General features: G+C 37.8%; 1 protein-coding gene across 1 annotated transcript in view; it reads left to right on the top strand.

Moving 5' to 3' along the window:
• The window catches only part of LOC149068276 (oxidation resistance protein 1A-like), a 102,973-nt gene that overhangs the window by 59,701 nt on the left and 17,997 nt on the right, over positions 1-25,275 (top strand). Inside the window, exons 4-11 of the mRNA XM_089251802.1 lie at positions 1,544-1,651; positions 8,464-8,535; positions 8,703-8,912; positions 14,423-14,607; positions 14,742-15,379; positions 15,507-15,539; positions 22,119-22,263; positions 23,897-24,143. Of these exons, the coding sequence (XP_089107928.1) occupies positions 1,544-1,651; positions 8,464-8,535; positions 8,703-8,912; positions 14,423-14,607; positions 14,742-15,379; positions 15,507-15,539; positions 22,119-22,263; positions 23,897-24,143 (1,638 nt within the window). The remainder of the gene's footprint in view (positions 1-1,543; positions 1,652-8,463; positions 8,536-8,702; positions 8,913-14,422; positions 14,608-14,741; positions 15,380-15,506; positions 15,540-22,118; positions 22,264-23,896; positions 24,144-25,275) is intronic.

Genomic DNA, 25,275 nt, shown 5'->3' with positions numbered 1-25,275 from the left:
CCCATAGAGGACAGCCGCTTTGTATTTTGAAGTTTTTTAAATTGTTTCCTCCAATTAAATATGTCTTCAGAGAAAAAAAATTTAAACTTTAAGCTATATAAAAAGCTTTAAAGATTCATATACCCAAGATTGTTCATATACCCAAGATTATCAATCACTGATAGCATATGCGATGGGAAACACGTTTTATGGACAGTCTGTAGATGTGATTTCTCTATATTGCATGGAAAGACTGACATGAAATTATATTCTGCTCAGGGGCAATGCAGAACCTGCCTTGGGGGGGAGGAATGTAACTTTTTCTTAATTGATTTAAAAAAAAAAAAAAATCGAATTTTTTTTTTTTGATTAAGTCTATGAATGCCGGGGGTGGGGGGGGGGGTACCCCTTGGAAGAATCTCCAGATTTCTGGATTCCAAAAGTTGTCACGTCTGCTCTCATTAATCTGGCACATATGAGACCACAATGTGCTTGATTACTACTAAACCACACATGTACCTCATCCATATTCCTCTGCTGAACTTCTAACAAATTGATACGTGTTGTGTACCTAATGTGAGGCACTTTTTCTAACTATGAGTGAAGTGTAATGGTTGAATAATTGTACCATTGTAGGCCTGTTGCTTTCTGTGGCGAGACTGTGCTGGATTACTGGAAGTCAATTGAAAAAGCTTACTTGAATAACTGAAACTTCTGCGCACATGCTGTGATATGTTTTCCTTTTCTATTGCTCGAAAAATCCTCCTATAAATGTTGGATTGCTGGACAGGCTAGAGTAGCGCATGGCTAGATTATCGAGAGTTCACTGTAGTTATTGCAGGGAAGATGTTTAGATCAGCAGCTTGGCTACATATTCTGCAAAACATTAGCGTGCTGACTATGATTTGCATAGGAAACACCCTTTAGTGATAAATATCGGGACTGATATTTTGATAATCTCAATTTTTTTCTCATCCTTTTATTAGAATATTTTCAAAGTTTCATAATCTTATAAGTGGTTGAAGCTTTAAGCTGGGCATAAAGTGGTTAGACACGACAAGACAGCTTTAGACAAGCTTAGTCATTTTTGTTCAAGTTGATTTGTATGGCTCAACGCACCCGGTTAATCAGAAAAAATTAAATGTTGATTTGTATGATGCAACATTTCAGTTGGTCTCAGTAACCATGTGCGTGATGTCATACAAATCAATGTGAACAACAATAACTAAGCTTGTCTAAAGCTACCTTGTCTAGTCATGCCTAACCTCAGACAGCTCGCTCTGAATAGGCTAAATTTAATTATAGACACCCTGAAATAACAAATTTTGCATAGTGATGTTAATGCACATACTAGTGCTGTGTTATTCCTTAGTATGTTAGATTAATGGAAATCAGCTTTGCTATGAACATTCAGTTTTTTGTTTAAGTCTATTTCTTTTCCTTGAAACTTATGTTCTGTGATGAAAACTTTTCCAGGGCATTTAGTAAGATAATGTATGTTCCAAACTGTTAATTAACGTTTCAAGAACACTGTTTTTATGTGTTTTAAAATTTACTTTTGCAGGTGAAGACATCTGACACACTTTCTGGAATCGCTGCTCGATTCAATACCACTCCATCTGAACTGGTGAATTTGAACAAGCTTGGATCTCGGACAATATTTCCTGGACAAGTTAGTATCTCCCCCATTCGATTAATTTACATCAGTTTTTATTTTTTTCATTATGTCTTTCAGTATGAAATCCACAGCATTATATTGTATGTATATAGTGGCATCATTGTGCGTAATAATTGTGGGGGGAGGGGGGGTAAGAGGGGGAAAAAGTGTTAGAAACTAGATTTTACTTATTTTCTTTCAATCAGAAAATAACACACACAGAACGAATTTGTTTCTTTGAAAAATATTGAGAAACAATGACTGCGCCTTTTTGTATGTATATTTTATTGTTCAGCGTAGAACATTTTGCAATGTTTTTTGGCGCATGTTTTGTGAAGTTTCAGGAACAGTTTTGATAACTTCAATTGACTGATTTCAAGTCAGTCATTTCAATAAGTGTTGAAAATGGCTTGCTTCATAAAGTTGGTATACAAAAGCAAGATTAAGAGCTTGGAGAACCAAACGTGCAGTTGTTGTTACTTTAGAGCGCACCAATTCCGGTCATATCACCATACTACAATTTCCAACCGATGGAGTTGGGTGGTGTAGTTGCTGGTGCTTCATAGACGCATGCTGATATTACTACTACTTGACCATAGAGGAAACTTTCTAACAAAGTGGTAAAGTGCAGGAACATGTGTGTGTGTATATGCATGGCCCTAGTGCACTTATCTTGTCAGAGTTATGCTTGTTTTGTGTTATAATGGTGCTGCCATCTGTCTTCCATATTTTTGAAGCAAATGTGGTAAATGCTTGAATGCCAATGGGTTCATCTGTTGACAAGCAGTTCTGTCTCTGGCTGCCTGTAACTGAACAGTGACTGAAGAAGTCCTTTGTAAGTGTTGGCAAGGTTGTTTGGTGGTCATTTTTAATAGCAAGCTTCATGCACCTCTAGTCCCAATCAGCTAAATTTGTTGGTGTTTGGTGTCACATTTTTCTTCACTTAGCAATAACAGTTGGCCATGGAGCGTGCTGGGAAATCCACCTGACCAGAGTGTTCAAGTTTATGGGGGTTGGGGGGGGGGCTGTTTTGAGAAAACATTTAACCATGTCCATTGACTTGTTTTAATGACAAAAATATTTTTACTCTCAAGGATTTCTGCTTTTGTGGCATCAAACAAGTTTATAGGCATCATACTTAGTTAGTTCACTTTAACCTTCTCTTTGGCAGTTACAAGATATCTTTTTGGCTCCTTAAAACCCTTTTATTTCAGCAATGATGCTCCCAGATACTGTATTGTGTTTGCTTCCTACTAAGCATATTTTCCATCCCTCCCAAACCCGTTGATTTATCATCCAGTGGGCGGGGTCAGCTTTTGTTCTCATTTTGATAACAGAGGAATATAGACATGTTAAAAATATACCATTTTTTGGGGCCGCAACAGGCAAGGTTGCCCAACAGGGTGGCTGAAAAAAAGAGTCCCATAAAAACTATGGATACCAAATATAACCAAAATAAGCAACCCAGAAAAAAAAAAAAACTAAATAAATGAATAGTACATCTGCCTATAAAAAAAAGATTATGGTTGTCTTATCTAAGTATGGATAGCTTCATGATTTATTGCACTATGTTTATTGTATTTCTTTTTAAATGTGTTAATTGTGTTCGAATTCACGACCCCAGAGGTAAGCTATTTCATTTATTGACAACTCTATTAGAGAAGAACTCCTAGTGACCCTACAACCTGGAGTTGCCCCTTATTAAATGGCACTGGTGTTCTCTTGTTGAAGCAGTTGATTGATGGTGTATTAATAACTCGTGGTCCATCCTATCCATCTCATTAAAAATTTAAAACACTTCAAATGTTTGACACCCTTGTTCCTCTAACATAAACATATGCAAGAAATCAAATCTTTCTTCATAGCTCAAGCTTTACATGTCAACAAAAGAATGCTTGCTTTTCTCTGCACCCCCCCCCCCCCTCTTTCCGAACCAAGTCTATGCCCTCTGTAGTTATTTGGTCTCCAAAACTTTATGGCATACTCCGGTACAGGACAAATTAAGCTTTGGAAAAGCAGTAGAATGACTTTAGGAGAATGAGAAGAAACCTATTTAAGAATGATAACGAGTGTTTCATTCGATTTTTGACCACTGCTAAACAACGTACCAAAAACCTAAGCCGCTCATGAATGAGAACTCCCAAATCGGTGACCTTAATTTCATCCAAGATAGTAATACCATTCAACTCATAAATGAAAAGTGCAGGGCTCGGCACGGGTCACTTTTTCCCCTAAAAGTCACTTTTTTAGAAGCTGGTCACTTTTATTACCTATTTTCGGGCCCAGGTCACTTTTTCCACTTTTTTTAGCAAAAAAACCGCGGTCTCGCGCGCTTTTCGGCTGTCAGTGTTTTTTCTTTTCTTCAAGGAGGAACTTTACCGGTTCAAGGTCGCTAATTTTCTCCCTCCCTTCATTGAACTATGATCGTACAAGGAACCCCTATATATATATGAAGGTGTCTTTATCTTCCCGGGAGCATACCGTGTGACGTCAGCATAACTTGATTTCAAGGCGCTTGGAAAGAAAGCTCCTTATAGTTAAGAGTCGTTATTTTATGGAAAAGCCGGTCGGAAAAAAATAGCGTAAAAGGCGTATTTACAGCAAAGAATTTTTTCCCCTCCTCTACTGCCATTCTTTCTTATTTCCCCACTCGTTCTTTCATTTTCATCTTATTTTAAAACTGATCCTTTATTTTATTTGTTTTAAAAAGTTTTAGTCCCAAGGGCCGAATTCCTTTCTTGGAGCATCGAGCAAGTTACATTTGTTGTTTGTTCTATCGTTACTTTCATTAATTTTTTTAAATATTTGAAATGACGATTTAAAGGCTCATTTACATTGAGCGAGTTTATAAAGAGAGCCCGTGCAGAAACTAACTTACGCGCAGCGGGAGAATACCAAAATGCGCATATTAAAGATGCGTACTATTAATACGTATTAAGCGTATTATTAGTACGCTTTGGAGAATACTCTTGTAGCTGGCCAACGTTAAAGAAGCTCGCAAGTATTTTGAATTTACTTACAATAAAATAAAATATCATCCGACTGAAAATCGCGATCTATCTAGAAATAAAATTCGTACTATTTTTCTAACTGGATTTAAATCTCAGCAAGAAACCGTAGCCCCAGATATCATCGAAAGGAGAACTATTTATGATAAGATCACAGAATCCTGCAATTCAACGTTTATGGAAGGAGGACGTCACTCTCTGCTACCATACGAAGGTTTTTAACAACTGGCTGTTGCGAAGATATATTTTGGAAAGAGAGAAAATTTCAGCTGCCCCTGCTGGGAATCGAACCCACGTCCTTTCACTTTCTGGTTGAATTTTCTCTTTCCAAAATATATCTTCGCAACAGCCAGTTGTTAAAAACCTTCGGATTCAACGTTTAGTTTAACCAAATCAGATGAAAATTGGTCATCAGGCTGATGAAAACTCAGTTAACGTGCATGCGAGCCGTACATAGAGACGGATTTAACGGTGGGCACACCGACCGCGCCTTTGGCCCCTACTTTATACTTTTTCCCTAATTTAAGGGGCGTAATATTAATTTTTTTTAAGCCCGGGCCGTCATCAACTGACCTTTATCTGCTTCTGGTCGTAACTTAATTTAGAGCATCTTCACGATGCTGATTGTTGACTTAATATCGACATATTGCGCTCCATTCTCGGTATTGTGTAAAAAAATCCCCTTTTCAGACCTCGGAAGTTATTACAACGTTTTTGTGTCGAGTCGCTGTTATGACCGCAATAGGAGAGGGCAGGGTCTGGTTCCACGGGTGTTGAACGAGGAAGGGTGCCGAGTTTACTCTTTTTTCCGTTATTAAAAATGGATACCGTCCCCGGGCGATAGTAAATTTTCGTACGTACTTGCGGCCCGGGTTGCTACATACCATGATCAAATCCAAAACTGGGGGGAGGGGGGCAATGCCTCGAATGGAATTTTTGATGGAATGGTATATTTAAGAAAAGGAAATAAATTCCTTTGCAAAATTATCGTATTTCACAGTCAAGGGGCAGTAAAATTACATTTCCCCTCCAGAAAAAATATCGTATTACGGCCATGGTAAATCGAGTGCCCCGGGTGGGGGCGAATTCACTGTTTTTGTTCTTTGAAAATTACGGGAGGAGTCCGAGCTAATGTGGCGACTATATTCGCGGTAAAATAGGTAGCCCTGACAGCAGCATCCATAAACTCTATCAACCGCATTTATAAACCTCGTATGTCGTTGATTCGATTTTTGTGTTCATTTTATCCTAATTTTCCGTATTTCCTGATATATTTCTATCGATTTTCGCATATTGACGCATATTTGGTTGATTCATGTTATAAATTATATATTTTTTTGTAATTTTATGTTCCCTTTGTCAGCCATCTTGAATTGACCGCCGCAAAAACGGCGATTGGTTGGCGCAGAAAAAAGTCGCCACGTTGGTGCTTACAAGGTTCATGGGAAATTTACCGGGGAAGACCGCGGAGTCTTTTTCTGTTAAAAATTACGGGGGGGGGGGGACAAAATTATATTGTTTCTGGGTAAAGTAGTAAATGTTGTTTTTGCAGGGGTGTATGTTGTGTGTAAAAAAAAAGGAAAATATATATTTAAAAATTTTTCTCTCAAAAACCAAACAATTTCAAAACTGATTTGTTTTCTCCCTCACCCAAGGGCAGTATTATTTTGGAACCTCCTCCGCCTGTAAAAGAGTAGACCCACGCACCCTTCCCAGTCCAGCCATAGGTGCAGATAGACTTGAAGGTCTTAGAGGTGCGGCAGATGACAATTGATATACATCATGTATACATCAGTAGGCTCTGCCATTGACGTTGGGGGGGAGGATGGATTGCCCTCCCTCAACGTATAAGGGGCCGTTCAAGTATTACATAAGCAAATTTTTAGCCATTTTTGACCCCCTCCCTCCCCCCCTTGTCAGCAAAATTTCGTCATCAGCTCTGCCCCTCTGAATCCTAACTCATATTTTCATAAAGGGTGGTTGATGATGTAAGCATTATCGAAACACCCCTCCCCCCTTGTCATCAAAAGTCAGCAAGTCATAAATCCCCCCCCCATCGATGATGACGTAATACTCGAACGGCCCCTAACAATTAAAATAATTTAGTTAATTTAATAATTTAAATAATTTATTTAATTCAGTAGTTTAAGTAATATTTTAATTTAATAATTTAAAATAATATTGTTAAAAATGTAATTTTAGTTTTTTTTTAAATCAATCATTATAGTAAATTTCTTAAAATTTGTTGGAAGATATTATACAAACCTAATTATGTAAATCAATTTGTACTAGTTAAAAAAAGTTTGAGTACATTTTGTATACTGTCATTCATAGCATAACATAATGAAAAATTCACTAGAATGTAGATGGACAAATTCTCTCATCAAATTTTGTGTTATTTCATTTTTTTTTTCCTTCTTTGAATGTGAAAATTTTTTCCCGTTTTGAAGTTTTTCCTGCTTAAATTGATTTTAAGATGGGTTGTGGATAGCAATATGGGCCATTCAAGTATTATATAAACAAATTTTTAGCCATTTTTGACCCCCCCCCCCCCGAATCCTAACTCATATTTTCATAAAGGGTGGTTGATGACATAAGCGTTATTCAGCTTCCCCCCTTGTCATCAAAAGTCAGAAAATCGGAAACCCCCCTCCCCCCATCTATGATGACGTAATACTTGAACGGCCCCTATGGGGGGGGGGAAGGCATTACTACTGTTACTTAGAAAGGATGTAATGTTACTCTCTCACACATAGTTGTTGATAAATTTGATAAGTTATTCAAAACTTTTCTGGTTAGCAGAATGCATTCGAGTTTGATTTATTTCACACTACTATATGTAAAAAAAGCAATTTCGATGAGTTCCATTGAAATACAGAGTTTGGTGAAAACTAAATTCAATTTCAATTCATTCAATTTGGTAATAATCAAAATTCATTGTCCATTTGGTCTCTTTCTAAAATTATTTTGGTCACTATTGGGTCACTTTTTAAACATTTCGGTCACTATTTGGTCACTTTTTTAAATATTTTGGTCACTATTTTCACTAGTTTTGAGGCCATGATCCGTGCTGAGCCCTGAAAGTGGGTTGTTCGAACCAAAATGAGTGACCATAAACTTATCAACACTAATAATGATGCCCATACTGCAACCATATTCAAGTTTGTTTGGAGCATCTCCCTATCGCTTGGATTCGTGGCTACTCCTATTAGCTTCAGATCATCTGCGAATTTGCTAACAATCCCATCAATATCCCAATTGAGTTTATTGATAAAAAGTGAAAAAAGTATGGGGCCCAAGGACACTTCCTTGAGAAACTCCACTCTTCACACCTGTCCAATCAGAAAATTCTCCATTCACAATAACACCATTTTGACCTATCTCTCTATACCATGATTCTATCTAATTCAAGAATTTGCCTCCAATCTCATGTAAACGCTTCAAGAGTTTACCATGTTGGACCCGATCGAATGCCTTCTGTAAATCAAGAGACAACATCAACGTTTTTACCTCTTCCCAAAGCCTTAGTCAAAGTAAAGGAATATGCGTTTGAGAATTTCTCTCCCTTGGTTTATTGTCCTTAGAGTTGGGGGGAACCATCACCTTTAAAAACTGAAAAAAGTTGTCCAGGAAAAAAATGTCACATTTTACAGTGTCTTCGGTTATTTCCAAGATGCTAGTTTGCAAATCAGTGAAACTTATAAAATCACAGATTGGGTTAAGCAAAGAGGTGAAGTTTTTGGTTGTCTACTGTATGTATAGAAAAAAAGAATTGAAGACAAATTCAGCGTATTACATAATTTTTACTTTTTCTTCCAGATCATTTATGTTCCAGAAATATCTAAACCAGCAACTCCTGATTCTCCAGATAGCAGTGGGTTGAATGTGGCTGTAAGTGACAAATCCACTCCTATTTTTTTGTAATTGAATTCGATTGAGTTCAAGCTTTATTTTATTTATATCTCCATGTGATCTTGAAATGAAGTATATAATAAGCTGTAATGATATCGTATTCACACAATAGGTTTTATACATTTTGTTAATATTTTTCCCTCTAGGAAAAGTCCCCATTAAATGGGAAGACAAGTCCCAAACCAGGCCATGTTCGAAGGGTCAGTTGTATTGCTACCGGTGAGGATGATGAGGATCAGGCGGTTGCTCCAGTTCTCGGAAGGAAAAGATCACCATCCGTGCTGGCTGAAGATCTGAACAGAGAGTGTTTGAGCAAATTTCTGAAGATCAATGCAAAGTATATTACAGATGGCGAGGTATGATTTTCTTGCATGCAATAAATTTTCATGTACACACACACACCACAGAAAGTTTATATACCAGTTGAGATTACACAGTATGAGAAATACTCATTCTAACATAAATTGATCGCCACTTATTGCGGCTTCACCTGCGCATGTTTTTTGATGTGAGAATGTTACCATCTGGGTCTTCCATATTGGAATTGAAAATGGCATATGCCCCTGAATTTTTGTGTTCATGTAAGTATAGTGTGTGTTGAAGATCTTTCTTTTCCCTTTCTTTCTTTAAACCGAGCACAACTCCGGTCCTATTGCCATGGGCAATTCACTACAGAGTGTGTTGTGTCGAAAGTGTGAGTGTGTGCCTGACAGTGAGGGTGTATCAAGTGTTGTCTGATTTTTCAGTTTTTCCATCTATATTTCAAATTGTGACAGAAGTGTAATTTTGAGGTGTAATGATTGAATATTTGTACCATTGTAGGAGCCTGTTGCTGTCTATGGCAAGATTTTATGATGGGGAGATTTTGACTCTTGTATGCGTGATTTAAGGTTGGGAGCCACAGTAAACCAACTTCAGCCAACCACCACTATAATGGAGACTGGCTCACATCCACGCTTCGAAGTTGGAAAATTCACTTCTGCCTACCATGAATGCCGATCATTTATGAATCATATGCATATGCTGGTGACTAGATACAGACCCATCATAACAAAATGTGGCCCAAACCATCAGTGAATCATTATGTTGGAATTTGTGGCAAGTTTATGGATAAATTAGGGATGGCAAGTAGGGATAAATTCAATGATTTGAACTTTATTTCAGTTCCCCTTCAGCATCAAATAAACCAAGTTCTACTCTGGAAGAGGGGGAAGTTAGAAAAAGAGGTAATTGGTAGTGTTTACCCTTTTATCTGTATATGGTATGGACAGACTATAAACATTTTAGTTTCCCAAACGTTTTGTTCCATTGCTCCCTTCTCTCATCCCCCCCCCCCCCCAGGTCATTCCATTACCCACCGGGGGAAATATTGCCCACTTTGGGAAACACTGGTCTATATCATGAGTACTTTGACACCTCCATGATGGTGGTGGGGGGGGGGGGTAATAAATACACCTGGCTTTTGTGTTTCTTTTTCCACCCATTCCGATTGTGATTACTGCTACTTAACCGTACATGCACCTCGTACACATTTCTCTACATAATGTGTAATGAAGTGGTACATGTTGTGAAGTTTGTTTCTGTGTAATGCTGCCGTCCACCATCAATTTTTCCAACTCTGATGGACCTGCCAACTCAACAAATTTAGGCTGGAGACTCCGGATTTTTGCCCTTCTTCCGGCTCTCCGGAAAAAAAATTGTTAAAAATTTCTCCTAATTTCAGCAGAAAATTAGATTTGGAAGAAAATATTTTTTGATTTCTTTTCGATCAAAATTTTTTTAGATTTTCCCTGAGCTTTTGCTCTTTTGTTATGTTGTGACACCAATGACTATAGTCACTGGTGAAGAAAACACCTATAGAGGGCAGCTGTAGTTTGCGGAACCCACCTACTCTGTTTAAGACGTCACTTTTCGCCAAGTAGCCATCAAAAAATGTCTTGATGACTACATTTGAGCAAACTGGCAATGATTTGACTTTATTTACTTAGCATTTATCAGGGGAGGGGCTTGGTTGCCGACATCCCTGTATATATAATTATTGTTCTGGATAATTTCTCACAAGTCCTTGAAATATGCAGAGGGACAATTTGAAGGATGTCACTGATTTATTTTACAGAAAACAGCTACTTACACAACAAATAGAGTGCTCGCATTGAGCATAAAGTCCAATGACTGACCACCCTCTCTATTCCTTGCATCGTTTTTAAAGATACAGGGAATTTTTGAGAAAAGTGTACCATAGTTCACAACTGCCACCGTTTTGAGGTCATACAAGAGTTTCTAGATCAATCTAGAAGATTTGAGTATATCTTCACATTTCTGGTTTCGCATCGCTCCAACTTGACGGCAGTTTGAGGGGTTTATAACAAACTAAACTGATATTTACAGGTGGACAATGACAATGATAAAACATAATTTTCTTAACATTATTATTGTATTCTATTGACAACCACGTGGCAAACACAATAACAGAGAGATTGATTGTGTACTACGTGATGTGTGATCCCTTCAGAGTTTTTTCCATCAGCAGCCTTATATTTTGTTTTCTTTGACCAAATGTCTTCAACAAGAAAATATAGAACTGCTTTTGAGAGTTCATATACCCAAGATTATTCATCACTGATAACATCCACTGCGATTATATTCTGCTCAGGGACTACCCAGGACATGCCTGGGGGAAGAGGAAGTAACACTTTTTCTCAATCGATTAAAAGAAAATATGTTTTCAGTAAAAAAATATCACATTGTTTTTGATTGGGTCTGTGCCCCCCCCCCCCCATCTCAAGAGAACGTCTGTAGTGCAAGGTCTTATCGTGGCAATACAATGACAAATATAAGACATGCAAAAGTATGTTTGCCGGATTTTTGTGAGAAAATTGCAGGATTTTTACCTTTCGAAAGTTGGCAGGTGTACTATGAATGAAGTGTAATGATTGAATAATTGTGCATTGTAGGTCTGTTGCTCTATGTGGTGAGACTTTCTAATGGGAAGATCGCACATTTGCTCCCTTGAAGTTTGAAACCACAGAAAACCAACTTCAGCTGACCACCACTGTGTGGCAATGGTGTGGTGCTGATTGTGACTACTACTACTTAACCGTACATGCACGTCTTACACATTCCTCTACAGAATTTCTAACATCCGTATATGGTTGAATGTGTGTTCTGAGTGTGTGACCCTAATGTAGTTATGGTGCAGAGTTGCGTTTGTTTCGTGTTCATGCTGCCATCTGTCTTTCATTTTCTGAAGTAAAACTGACTGTGACTGCAGCAGCATGGCTTTCTGTCATGCAAGGTTCGAGAGATGTTAAGTGTCTTTGTATGTGCCAATTAAAAATAGATCCTTGCAAGACTCATTTCATCGCTTGTCTTGTCTCTCAAGGACAGTGGATACACACGCAGTGCAGACTCATTTATAGTAGCATTTTTTATTTCCATATAAATTGTCAATTTTAAATTTCTGAATGTGTCTTTTTAATGTGTGTTTCCGTGATGTATCTGTGAAATGAGCTATGCAATTGAGCAGTGTTTTTTATTTTTTTCACACAGTTGGTGAGTTTTTATCATTTTATTTCGTATAAGTTGCATTGTAGATGCACATCAGGGGTGACAAACTTCTCACTGTTCAAGGACTAACATAATGGTCAGCTGCAGCATCACGGGGCCGCACCAGCGACAATGCTTCGATGTATGCACCAGTAAATGACCCTAAAAACTTGCAGATTTGTGTCTGCCATAAGTAATATAGAGAAAACAGGAAAAATCAGTTGTTAAAATTTTACCCTGGGTTCCATTTCTTCATAAAGTGATGCATATTCATTGTTGATCTGGTTCCCAGCTAGTATATGCGATGCATCAAAAATTACTGTTTGTTTTGCAAATTAGTCTATTGCATCCGTAGTTTTAATTTTACAGACAAAACATTTTTTTCATTTTTCTGCAATCATTTTTATCCCTTACTCCTGATTCACAAATGGGAAGGGCTACACAGGTTGAATAGACGCTCAAGGAATTTATTCACGCACTGGTTAACTTTGAGAGGAGTTTTATTATTGGGATGAAAAGAGTTCCGAAAGCTAGTCATGTGAATAGTACGTATTGACTATCCAGAATGGGGTGAACACGTGATGGTACCAAGATAAGATGGACTAGCTTTGCATGAACCAGGCAGACTACCTGTAGATGTGAACGGATGTGCATGCACTATTACCTGGTACTCCTGTATGTCCATGAGATTACACAGAACCAGATTTGTGATACATGTTTGAGCTACATTCTTGGAACAGAATATCAGTATTTTGATTTGAGAAAGTGTTAGTCTGCTTCAATATGAAATGACACCAACCTGCTATGAAGTAATTTAGAGATGACTGCTTCTCCGTTTTCAAGACAAAAAATAGTGTCTGGGACTCTCTTTAACGGTACAGTATGAAACCCGATCATCCTATGTGACACATTTTGCTCATTGGGATCTGTGTAGCCTATAGTCAGTTTTGATTTTGAGGTGTCATTGTGAGTTGGCATCCACTTTGAAAAAAGTTGTCGTCACTATTAGCAGAACACCAAAAATTCACCAAATATACAAATACGGAGACCACAAAAATACAACTTGTCCAATGAGGTATTTTAGAGAAATATATATAGGATTAGAATGCACGAAACAAACTTTTAAGAGCAATATATATATGTGAGAATGAAAAGACAAAGAATGATGAGAACATAGCTAATTACTATCATCACTAGAAATAGTGAAAGTAAATAGTCTGCTGTTGAAAATGATGAGAAAATCTGTTTAATACACAGTTATTTTACCTAGGGCTTGACAATATCACCTCATGGATTATTGCGGTCAATTGGTCACGATTCCAGACAAGTTTGATTGCCTCTTTCAACCTCTCACCCTCCTCTGGAACCGTACCGAAAGTCACCCTAGGAACCACTTCAGGATAATAAAATAAATAGTATATCTGATGACTTAATTTTACAAAAAAAAAATGGACTTCACGTTGCTTTGTTATAGAAAGTAGAGAGTAAAAAGAGCACTGCGGGTAAAAAAGGTTGAGAACCACTGTTTTAGCCCTCCCTTAACTGCCTCAGTCATATATATATACACGCAGTAGGGAGTCTGTGTTTTAACTGCCACAGGCAAATATACACCTTAACTCTTTGTGATCGAAAAAGGGAAGCACTGAGGAGAGCGGATAGTATAAGATTTCATTGGCAGTTAAGGGGTTGAAAGAATCAATCCCCTCAGTCCTTGCAATTGTAAGCTCACCGTGTTTTCTCAAGGAAAACACAGGAATCGTCAATTGCTGCTAAATATGATGCCAAAAATAAACAAGGTTGAGAATCATAATTAAAATTTTTTAAAAATCACCATAATGGTGAGAAATAAAGCGTTATTGCAAATCGCGGTGTACTAAAATGAAAATTTCAGGGAGAAAATGTTTAACACGACAAGTATGTGAGATAAATAAATATTCATGAACTTAGGCCTAATTTATAAGTTGACAAAATAGTTTTCATCCTTGATTTCAATGAGAAATAAAAATTCAAGCAGGTTTTATTGAGAATAGGGGATCTTTTTATGAAAAAATTTTGGTTGTATAAAATTACGGAAAATATATAAATATCCCTGTCATATGTCAAGAAAGCAGGTCATATGGTCACTCTATGCAATGCGTGGAAAAAGAACCTTTAATTTTTTTCTTGTATTTGTATGGCATGTATTCTTTGGCAGCTAAATATTTCGTCATGTGACAGACTTCAGATTTCTCAAGTCTAGGAATCGGCACTTATGCACCAGTATGTACTATATGTATATATAATGAACTATGTTTTCTCTCAACACACAATATTTTTTCAGGGAGTCATCAACGGTATTCTTCTTGTCACCCCAAATCACATTATGTTCGATCCCAATCCTTCAGATCAACTTGTAGTGGAGCATGGGGTTGACAAGTACAGCGTTGCTGCACCCATGCAACTGGTCGTGCGTGCTGCAATCTATCCCGACATCATTCGAATGAAGGTCAAAGGATCTGCACCGAGGTGAAATAATTTAGATTATCTGATATTAATATTGCTTGAAAACAGGTGTATTGGTTGTCAAGATAAATGTTGTCACAAAGTTTTTTTCTAATTATCTTTAAATTTTTTTAATTATATATATTTTTTCATTGCAGTGATGAATGGAAATCGGTCAAGCTTTATCATTCAAAAATGACAACAATCAGGAAAAGCCATTCAGAGCTCGAAACGGTTGATCCAGAGAAAAGACTGTCGTCCCTCTCGGAATGTGGAACTCTTGGTGAAGAAGATGAGGAAGGAGAAGAAGGATCCAGCGAATCAAAAAGTCCCTCATGCAATAAACCCAAAGTAAGTGAGTCGTCCAATGATCCCTGTGATAAAACTGGTAGCCCGGAGAGAACCGATGACACCCCTGCCGCAAACAAGCGATCGTCCCTTTCAGAAGAAGCTATGGCGGTAGGGGACAGCGGATTGCCAAACCCCTCAGGTGAGGAAGGTTGTGCGGAAGAAGAGCACGTGCATAAAAAGAAGAGTGGATTTGAGAAGACTAAACATAAATTCCAAAAGGGATTGAGAAAGCTTTCGATTTCTGATGGCCTATTCCCGAATTCTGGTGGTAGCAGGCGGATGTCGTTGCCCGCAAGCATGTCTCTGCCTGAATTCAAGCTCAGGAAAAACGATACATCTAGTCACTCAAATGGCAAGAAAACGAAATCAAAAGATGAAAAGCGTAAATCCGAAACGTCTACTGCCTTTGTAAATACAGCTGAAGAGAAAACAGATGCCGATGGTAGTAAGTTATGATTCCTTTTTTTTTTTTTTGTTCAGATAAAGCTTGCCGTTACTTGTATAGAAAATGAGAAATTCATTTTTAGGTTCCTCTAATCTTCTATTGTATATTTTTCTTTGCATGCACGCAGCTTTAGATGAGTTTATTTTAATGGATGATATGGGTTCGTATCTATTTTTTTACCCTAGTATTATACAGTGAAACCTCACTACAACGTTACTTGATATAAGATAAATCCAGAGCTGCAATTAGAAGCTTGGTCAGCCGGGGAAAACACACATTTAGGCACCCCTTGTAATATTGAAGGAGAGGTTAAAGTGTATGAAATTTGCATCCTCTTCTGGTCCGTAGCCGGTCAATTTGTCGCACTCAACTTGTCGCGCTCAACTCGTCGCGCATCAATTTGTCGCAGTGCCAATTCGTCGCGGTACAAATTCGTCGCAGAGTCAATTCGTCGCGGTACAAATTCGTCGCAGAGCCAATTCGTCGCGGTACAAATTCGTCGCAGAGCCAATTCGTCGCGGTACAAATTCGTCGCAGAGCCAATTCGTCGCGGTACAAATTCGTCGCAGAGCCAATTCGTCGCGGTACAAATTCGTCGCAGTGACAATTTGTCGTGTAACCAATTCGTCGGGACGTCAATTTATCGCAGAGTCAACTCGTCACGCGATCTGTATGTAGGTTTTTTGTCACATACGTGAAAAAATAAACATGAAGAAAAGTTTTTTTCCATCAAGAAATGCACACAGTTTATTAAATTTTTTTTTTGTCATTTCGAAAAAAATCATCGAAATTACATCGAAATTAAAATTACAATTGATATTAATGTTTTATTATTCAATTATTGTAAATGTTAAAAAAATCATTTTTTCTATGATAAAATTTTAAAATTCTGTAAAAAAATGTCGGTGTTTATGATATTCCCCAAATTACAGCACAGCGGAGGCTCTCTTTAAGTGTAAACTTGTATCTGTCCCATGTGGACTCGAGACTCCCACCAACATTAACCACTACAGTATCTCCACAAGAACCTGAAATAATTAATAATTTAATTTAATTAATATTTCATTTTCACCGGATAAGCCACACTTGTCGCTTTCTCTCGAGATTTCCATTACTCGTAGCGAGGGGAGTTGGGGCGCACACCGAGATGATAAATTGCGATCACATACATTTTCAAAATTTAATTTGCACCGGATAAGTTGCTCAAGTTAAAAACTCAAAAAATCCAACCAATAAAGTTCATAGGTTACATTCGAGCAAATGCAACCGATAATCTTATTGGTTGAATTTTTCAAGTTTTATAAAAGGACTTTTAGAACACTTTCATAGTGTAATGCTAGCCTTAGATATATTGTCGGTAAAAAATTCCTCAAAGATGTATTCTCTACATGGCAGATACATATTCAATAGTGAATTAGGGCCATTCAAGTATTACGTAAGCAGATTTTCAGCCATTTTTGACCCCCTCCCCCTTGTCAGCAAAAATCAGCAAAACACTGACCCCCATCCCCTCCCCTGTCAGCAAAATTTCACCAGCAGCTTAGAATATTTCATATCTTCAAAAAGGGGTGGTTGATGACGTAAGCGACCTTCAACCCCCCCCCCCTCCGCCATCAAAAGTCAACAAATCCGAAACTCCCTCCCCGATCCTGACGTAATACTTAAATGACCCCTTAGGCAAATTGTGCTTTGGGATGGGCATTGATCCTAATTTATCATCTTGGTGTGTTCCCGCAACACCCCTCGCTGCGAGAAATGGAGATCCCGCCAGAAAGCGGGAGTGCGGCTTATACGGTGAAAATTTAATTTTAAAAATTTATTTTATCATAACTTATCTATCATCTTCGTGTGTTCGCCCAACGCCCCTCGCTGCGAGAAATGGAGATCCCGCCAGAAAGCGGGAAGTGTGGCATGAATACCATGAAAACTGAATTTTGAAAATTTATTTGATCGGCGTACTGACTCTGCGACAAATTTGTACCGCGACGAACTGATTCTGCGACAAATTCGTACCGCGACGAACTGATTCTGCGACAAATTTGTACCGCGACAAATTGACTCTGCGACAAATTTGTACCGCGACGAAATGACTCTGCGACAAATTTGTACCGCGACGAACTGACTCTGCGACAAATTTGTACCGCGACGAGTTTGTAGCACGACGAATTGACGCTGCGACAAATTGATTGCGACGAATTGTCGCGCGACAAGTTGATCGCGACGAATTGACCTAGACCCCTTCTGGTCCAGTACCCGGGGCAGCAGACCCGCCTGTTCCCCCTAGTTGCGGTCTTGGATAAATCCCTATACACCATTATTTATGCAAGACTCATTTTGAAATATTTGTAGTCTAATACTAAACTACTGCCTCTCAATGTAATGATAATCCCTCTACAACAATATATTGTCTTGATCTGCAGAGTATCGTTATATTAAGGTTTCATCGTATTTCTATCTGATTCATATTTGACTTAACAGGCTAAATACTAACATGGCATTCATGGTGACGTTATACTGATTAAACTCAATATTTTTTAAAAATGTTGTCTATAATGGTTGTTCAAATGAAACAAACATTATTAAGTCTCCCCCCCCCCCCCTCCGATAAAAAAAATAGTTATTTAGTCGTATTTTTCAATCATTCACTAACTGTGTCATGAATTTCTTGGTCACAGGCTTATCCCTTTAGTACCTTGTTCAATAGGCCGAAGTCATGATTGTTACATAAGGACAACCTAGCGGAAAGAGCACAAGCTGACTTTGGTTACATTAGCAAGCATGTGACCATCCTCTAGAGAGAAGCATGATTTTAGCTTGTGACATTGTACTGGCTGTTTCTGTCACATCTGCACCTATTTGTTGGGAATTCCTCGGAGGAATGTTTATGACGTGCATGTGTGGTTTTGGTAGTCTTTTCCTTATTATAAGGACTTCTCTACTTCTGATTATGGGTACTAGCATCTTTAACAATATGTAATATCAATAGAATTATAATGACCCTCCCATGATTCATTTGCAGAAGCACTGTCTTCAGGTAGAAAGGGAAATGCTTGCCACGTTGTCTTGCCTCTTGGTCACATTCATCACACACAATTGTTGCCTAAACATTCTTACTCTACCCAGTGCATAAATTAATTTAAATTGACGATATTCTGCATTGTTATAAAGCCTTGTCAGGCTGAACAATTTTTTTTTAGCAATGAGGTTGCACAACACAAATAGTGATGTTTTGCATTGAAATGGGGAAACATTTGCGACAACGACAGAGTTTCAACAAGTCTGGACATGTTTAGAAATGCAGTCCAGACAACCAGTGGTGGTCGGCTGAAGTTGGTTTTTGTGGTTCCCAACTTGCATTAATGTCAGCCAGTCTCGCCACAGAGAGCAACAGGCCTACAATGGTATACCATTCAATCAGTGCACTTCATGCATAGTTAGAAAAATTGATGGCAGATGACAGCACTACACATAACAAACATTATACAGAAATAAACTTCATGGAAGGTTCACTACACACACACACACACACAGTCCTACATGTACCAATTCATTAGAAGTTCTGCAGAGGAATATGGATGAGGTGCATGTATGGTTTAGTAGTAGTCCAGACAACCAGAGGCAATGAGTAAGCAGGAAACTACCCTTATAGTAACTATTCCTTGTTTCAGAATGTGGAACCGATACAAAATTTTAAAACCAATCAATTGCTTTGATGTTTTAAACGTGCATATGAAACTTGTATGGGAATGGTAAGAAATTAAAGTGAGACATCTAGCCTAATCGATGAAGGAATTGATTGCCTCTATGTAGTATTTTTCAGGGTATTTTTCCTTTTAATCATAAGCAATAGAGTTTCAAAATCATTTGGAGGCATCCTTGTTAACTTTCTAAAGTGTGCTCAGTCTTCTAGTTTTAGGTATAACACGTATAAGCGTGTCATCATAACTACTACTTCACCAAAATACCAACTCTGGCCATATCGCTATATTGCAATTTACTGTTATTAATGAGATGGGCTGGAAATGAAGGTGCTCTCTATTGGTGGTCACCTCAAGTTCGTTAGGGAAAATATCTTATTTATATCATCCCTTGGATTTGAACCTGGAGCCATGACAGCAACCTTCACGGTGGTAGATGAGCATCTTACCACCATGCCAGGAAAAAACACTTCCCACACCGGGAATCGAACCCAGGCATCCTTGATGAGAGTCAGGTATCCTAACCACTAGATCATGTGTCATCATAACTGGTACTTTCCATAAATGCTTATGACATATAGTTGCGTTTAAAAAAATCAGACAATTGGTTTTTTCTTTGAAATGTAATGCAAATCGGAATCATGTATGATGTCTATCTACGTAACTCTTACGCCGGAGTAAATTTTATATTAAAAAAAGAGTGTATATATATATATATATATATAATATGGTGCTCCCCGAAAAAGGAATTCATTCAAAGCTAAAAAAAAAATTGGACAAGATGAATGTTTCTCGTTTCTGGGGCTTTTTTCCTTTATTCCATTTAAAAAATTGCTTTCCTTGTAACTTTAAAAGTGAAGAAAATGCCTTGTGAAAGACAAATTATTATTATTATTTGTATCAGCCACCTCGTTGGGCATTTTGCCTGTTGTGGGGTTGTATTTGTATTATTCTTTGCCTTTCTGTATTGCAACGCTCTGTTTGTTTTTTTTTTCTCACTCCACTGTAATTGGGCATATTGGGCTGCAGTTGGGCCTGTGGAGTGAGTTTATCAATAAGTAAATAAATGTCTCTGGAAACAAAAGAACAGATCGTGAAAACTTATCCAAGATGGAAAAAGTTACATTTCTATTTCTAAACTTCTAAGTGTTCCAAAATCGACAATATGGGATGTTTGGAAGCAGTTTCAAGTGCGTGGTGAGGTAAACAAAGTCTGATTCTAGTCAACCAAGATAAACTTGTTCCAGAATCAATCACTTGATAAAAAAACATTTTGTAAAGAATCTGAGAAAAAGTGCAGTGGAGATAAACAAGAATTCCAAGCCAGTTATGGAGTTTCTGTCAGTGTCTCCATAATCAAGCAACGTGTTAATGAAGTTCGTCTTTTCAGTCAAAGATCCACAAAAAAGCTTTTGATTTCCATTAAGAATAAGAAGGCCTTACTTGATTTCTTGCAGAAGCACCAATGAGAAAGGTTCTTTGGAGTGATGAGTCCAAGTTCCAAATGTTTGGATAGAGTGAACAAAGATGTATTAGGCAACCAGTAAACCAGCGATTCCAACGGGAAATATCAACTTCCTACAGTTAAACATGGTAGTGGCAAACAACATCATGGTGCAAGGCTACTTTGGATCATCTGGTGTTGGTCCTTCAGTGCGAATAACAGGCATCGTGGACCAAAAACAGTATTAAGATGTTCTAAAGGCCCATACTTTGTTACCCTACAGCAGAACTCAAATGCCTTGAAGATGGATTTTTTAACAAGATAATAATCCGAAGCACACGATGAAGTCTGGGAAGTCATGGTTTACTGCCGAAAAATACGAGTTCTCTAAAATGCCCATCACAGTCACCTGATCTAAATGCAATAGAGAATCTATGGCAGGTATTTAAACATCACTGTAAAGCTATGAAATTGTGTAATCTGGATGCAAAAATTCAGTTTTTGCAGATAAAATGCATACAAAAAAAAACAACCAAAACCTCGATTTAGTGGACTCAATGCTCCCCAGATGCAGTGCAATAATTAAAGCCATGACGGTACCCCTACCAAATATTGAAATGTATGTTATTTATTATGTTTATTTTTCATGGTTTGATGATTTTTTTTAAAAAACGTGATCACGTATTCCCAAGGGATCAGCATGATCCATCCAGGGAATTTGTTAGTGTTAGTAGACATCCATGCCCAAACCGGGATTCGAACCCAGACCTGCACAGTGAGGAGCTAGTTCCCTAACCACTCGATTGCCAGGCGGCACTCTATTCTTTGAATCACCCAATTTTTTTTTATGTCATAAGTTTGAGTATTTTTGTGATAAACAAAGTATGTGATTCAATTACATTTTATTACAATATTATTTTCAGGTATGTATTTCATTAGTAGGTAAGAATCAGATTTATATACGCTTTATATACAGATTTAACCCATGCATTAAAATATTTGAACAAAAAATAAGGTTGTCTGACTTTTTTTGAACGCAACTGTATTTATACCCCCATTTCCTTCTCTTCATTTCACTAGCCACAAAGCAAAATAAATTGCCAAAAAAATATATATATTCCTGCAATAACTCTGCTGGACCCGACTACTTGAGGAAGCACTCAAACACCACCTGATGTCTGGACATAGAACAATGTTTACAGACTATTCTGAAACAATGTTTCACACCTGTAATGTAAGCTGTTGTGATGCAATGTGCAATATTGTTCAGAAACCGTCTGGACAATTCTTTACAAATACTAATTCACGTGAGACTTGGTCATCCGTTCAAATATTTGAGTTCAGTTTGTTTCATTCGTACAACCCATATATATTTTGTAGTTGCTTTGGTGGAGGAACTGTCTGATGATGAAAAGCTTCTCTCATTACTAATACTTTTCTCACTTTAAAAAACTTATAAAAGGGTTTTTTTTCCTTATAAATCATTGGCCATGCAAATTATAAAATAAACTACTTTTATTTATGTATCCTTTTTAATTTGACCATCATTCTCATTTCAGACTTTTGAGATTTTGTCCTTTTCTTTTTGTTCCAATAGAATTAATACCTCGTCCAGCAAAATCTTTCAATGACAATCCCCTGTACCTGTGTTTGCGGATGGGTAAACCGAAAGACCAATCACATGCCATGGAACCAGGATGCAAGCTGAAGCAAGAGTATTGGTTTGGCGTACCAAAATCCAAGTAAAGCGTTCTTCTTGTTCACTTTTTCCAATAAAACACTGTATAACTCCCAGCACTATCTTATATTTTACAACAGAGACCTTTTCAATGCATGGCCCAAAAAGGTCTTTGGTAATGTGTGTAGTGTAGCTTATAGTTGCCCTGTGTGCCTCCATAAAATGTTGAATATGGCCCCCATATGTTGTGCCAACAGTAGAAGGTACCTAGTTTACAGGAAATATGATGAAAATTTGTACCCATTTGCATTTTTTTGGCTTTAAATCCACTTCTCACTTCGTAAATCTGATGCGCCCAACTCACTTTGGCCAATCAATATTCATTTGTAACAACATTCATTGTTAACAGAACTACTTTACCGCACACGAACTCCAGTCATATATCGCCATATGGCAATTTCCAACCAGTAGAGTGAAGTAGGAAATGAAGGTGCCATCTATAGTTAGTTGCCCCAGACTCTGTTTGTAAAAAAAATTATTCCCGATGTTCTTGTCCAGATTCAAACCCATGGACCTTGACAGTAACCATCATAATGGAAAATGAGCATCTCGCCGCTCAGGCGAAGTGATGCCAACAGCATGTAGTGTTCCCAGGTGGTCATCCTCCCGGCCCGATGTTGCTTAACTTCAGTGATTGGACGAGAACTGGTGTTTTCAGTTGGTAACAGAACTGATTTTTATGTACCAGTTACAATACTAACTTTTGCGGGATTCGGTAAATGAAAAGGTAAAAAAATAGGGAAACTTATTTGAACTACCATAGTTTCATGTATATAGTTTGTGTCCGCTGGTGCCAGTTTTGATGCTCTGGAAAAAAATCATTGTTTAATACGAAATGGTTTATTATCCACAAATAAAAATTTAGCTACTTTGAGAAAGAAAGGATTCTGCTATAATCCCTGAACAAAATATTTCAATGTAAATAGCTCAGTTTACAAGAAAATAAACTGCTGTTAACCTTTCAATGTAAAAAGTACACAAAACAAGACATTGGAAAAACAACCAAAATCTATTTAAAATTGTCAATCATTTAGAATGCAATCTGTCCTTATTTCAACCTCATGAAAAAAGACCAGCCAAATTATAACCTGCAAGTTTTGCTTTACCTCCAGAAACAATTAAGATTGTTTTACATTCTGTGTAAAGTGACCATTATTGCAAATAGGTTTTCCTGCACTCTTTCTGAAGTCCTTCCTTATGAATCATATTTCTCTGTTTGAGAAGTTTGCAGATTGCCTGCGCCAGGGTGCCGGGACCGTTGATGTGCCCAGTCTAAAATTTTTTGCCGATCCTTTTATAGTACATTTTTAATGTAAAGCAAAATTCATTCAAGGCTCTCTGGTTAGACCCCGTCAGTCTTATCCGCAAGGGGCATGGTCTGTGGTGCCTTTTTCTAATGAACAGAAGTGCGATCTGCCATCTTTGGATCATTTTAATTCTGCTATGTTGTCAGAGAATGTACCTTTTCATTCATCCAAATGAATCCATTAGAACTTATTTGGTGGACCCTTTTATATATATTTTTTTCAATTTTTGATGTTTTGCAATTCAATATAACAATGTTTTTCTTTTTTGTTGCCACCCATTTTTCAGAACTACTTTGTATTTAATGTATGGTACTGTATATATACATATAGGATTGATAACCTGTATTGGTTCTTTTTGCGATGGGCGCCTCAAAAGTATGGTGAGATTGATGAGATTGATCTAGATGAACTTGGTTTCCTGCCCATCAGCCAAGATGAAGCCGACACACCAGAGCCTCAACCCCAGCATAACCAACAACGACGAGGAACATTCTCTTTCCTGTTCAGGAGGAGAAAATCTGATGAAGCCGTCGAGAAGATTTCACATGGGGATGACCCTCGTTCTATGAGCTGGGAGGTTTGTGTCTTTTTCAATCATCACTATTCAATACCCAAATAAGTTGATTAATTTGTAAATTTAATGGGTTTTTTTTAATGCTTGCACTCACAATATGAGATGCATTCAAGTTTCGAGCATAAACTGTGGTTCATTTAATTGGTTAATGGTTAGTCAAAATCTTCGGGGTTATAAGGTCTTAGACTCATGGGTAGAGACATGCCCCCCCCCTCCTCCCTCCCCACACCAACATCAAAGATCTATGCGGACAACCTGATGTAAATGTGTATACACAGGATGCAGACTTGCAAACTCTCCGGATTTAGGCGGGAGACTCCGGATTTTTCATCCTTCCTCCCGCTCTCCGGATTTTTGCAGAAAATTTGATTTTACGCGAGCTTTCACGTTGTTGTAAGGTCATTAACTGCTGTCGTCATTAGGGAAAACACCCATAGAAGACAGCCGTGGTCATTTCCATCGAGCAGTCTTAAAAAAAAAGTCTTGGTGACCGCATTTAATGAACTGGCAAAGATGTGACTTTGTTTACGTAGCATTTATCGGCAATCATTTATCAGTGGCATGACCTTGGTTGCCGAAATTCCTGTATAATCGTTATTGTATTCCATTAACAGCCGTGTGGTAAACACAAGTTTTTTCGTCAGCAGCTTTATATTTTGAAGTTTTTTAATTGTTTCCTCTGATTAAACATGTCTTCAAAAAGAAAATATAAAACTTTAAGCTATATAAAGCGAAATATAAATCTTTTAAGAGTTCATATATCCAAGATTATCAATCACTGATAGCATCCACGAAAGGAAACTTATGTTTTATGAACAGTATATGTAGATGTGATTTCTTTCTTCTGCATGGAAAGACTGACATGAAATTATATTCTGCTTGGGGGGGGGGCAATACAGAACCTTCCTTGCTGCGGGGGGGGGGGGAGAGGATGGAAGAAGAAACTTTTTCTTGATTTAAAAAAAAATTTTTTTGATTGAGTCTAAGAGTGCCGGGGGGGGGGGGGGGAGGGGGGTACCCCCCTTCGGGAGAATCTCCGGATTTCTGGATTCCAAAAGTTGTCACGTCTGCACGAATTCATCGTTCAAATTTTGTGGGGAGGTAGGGAATAGCATAAAAAACATGATTTCACTAG

The sequence above is a fragment of the Pholcus phalangioides genome, unplaced genomic scaffold (genome assembly GCF_987345545.1).
Source record: "Pholcus phalangioides strain wild (caught in Gottingen) unplaced genomic scaffold, Ppha-v1.0 ptg000027l_1, whole genome shotgun sequence".
Classification (NCBI taxonomy): domain Eukaryota; kingdom Metazoa; phylum Arthropoda; class Arachnida; order Araneae; family Pholcidae; genus Pholcus; species Pholcus phalangioides.
Note: the sequence above shows the minus strand (reverse complement) of the source record. Positions and strands in the feature narration are given on the sequence as shown.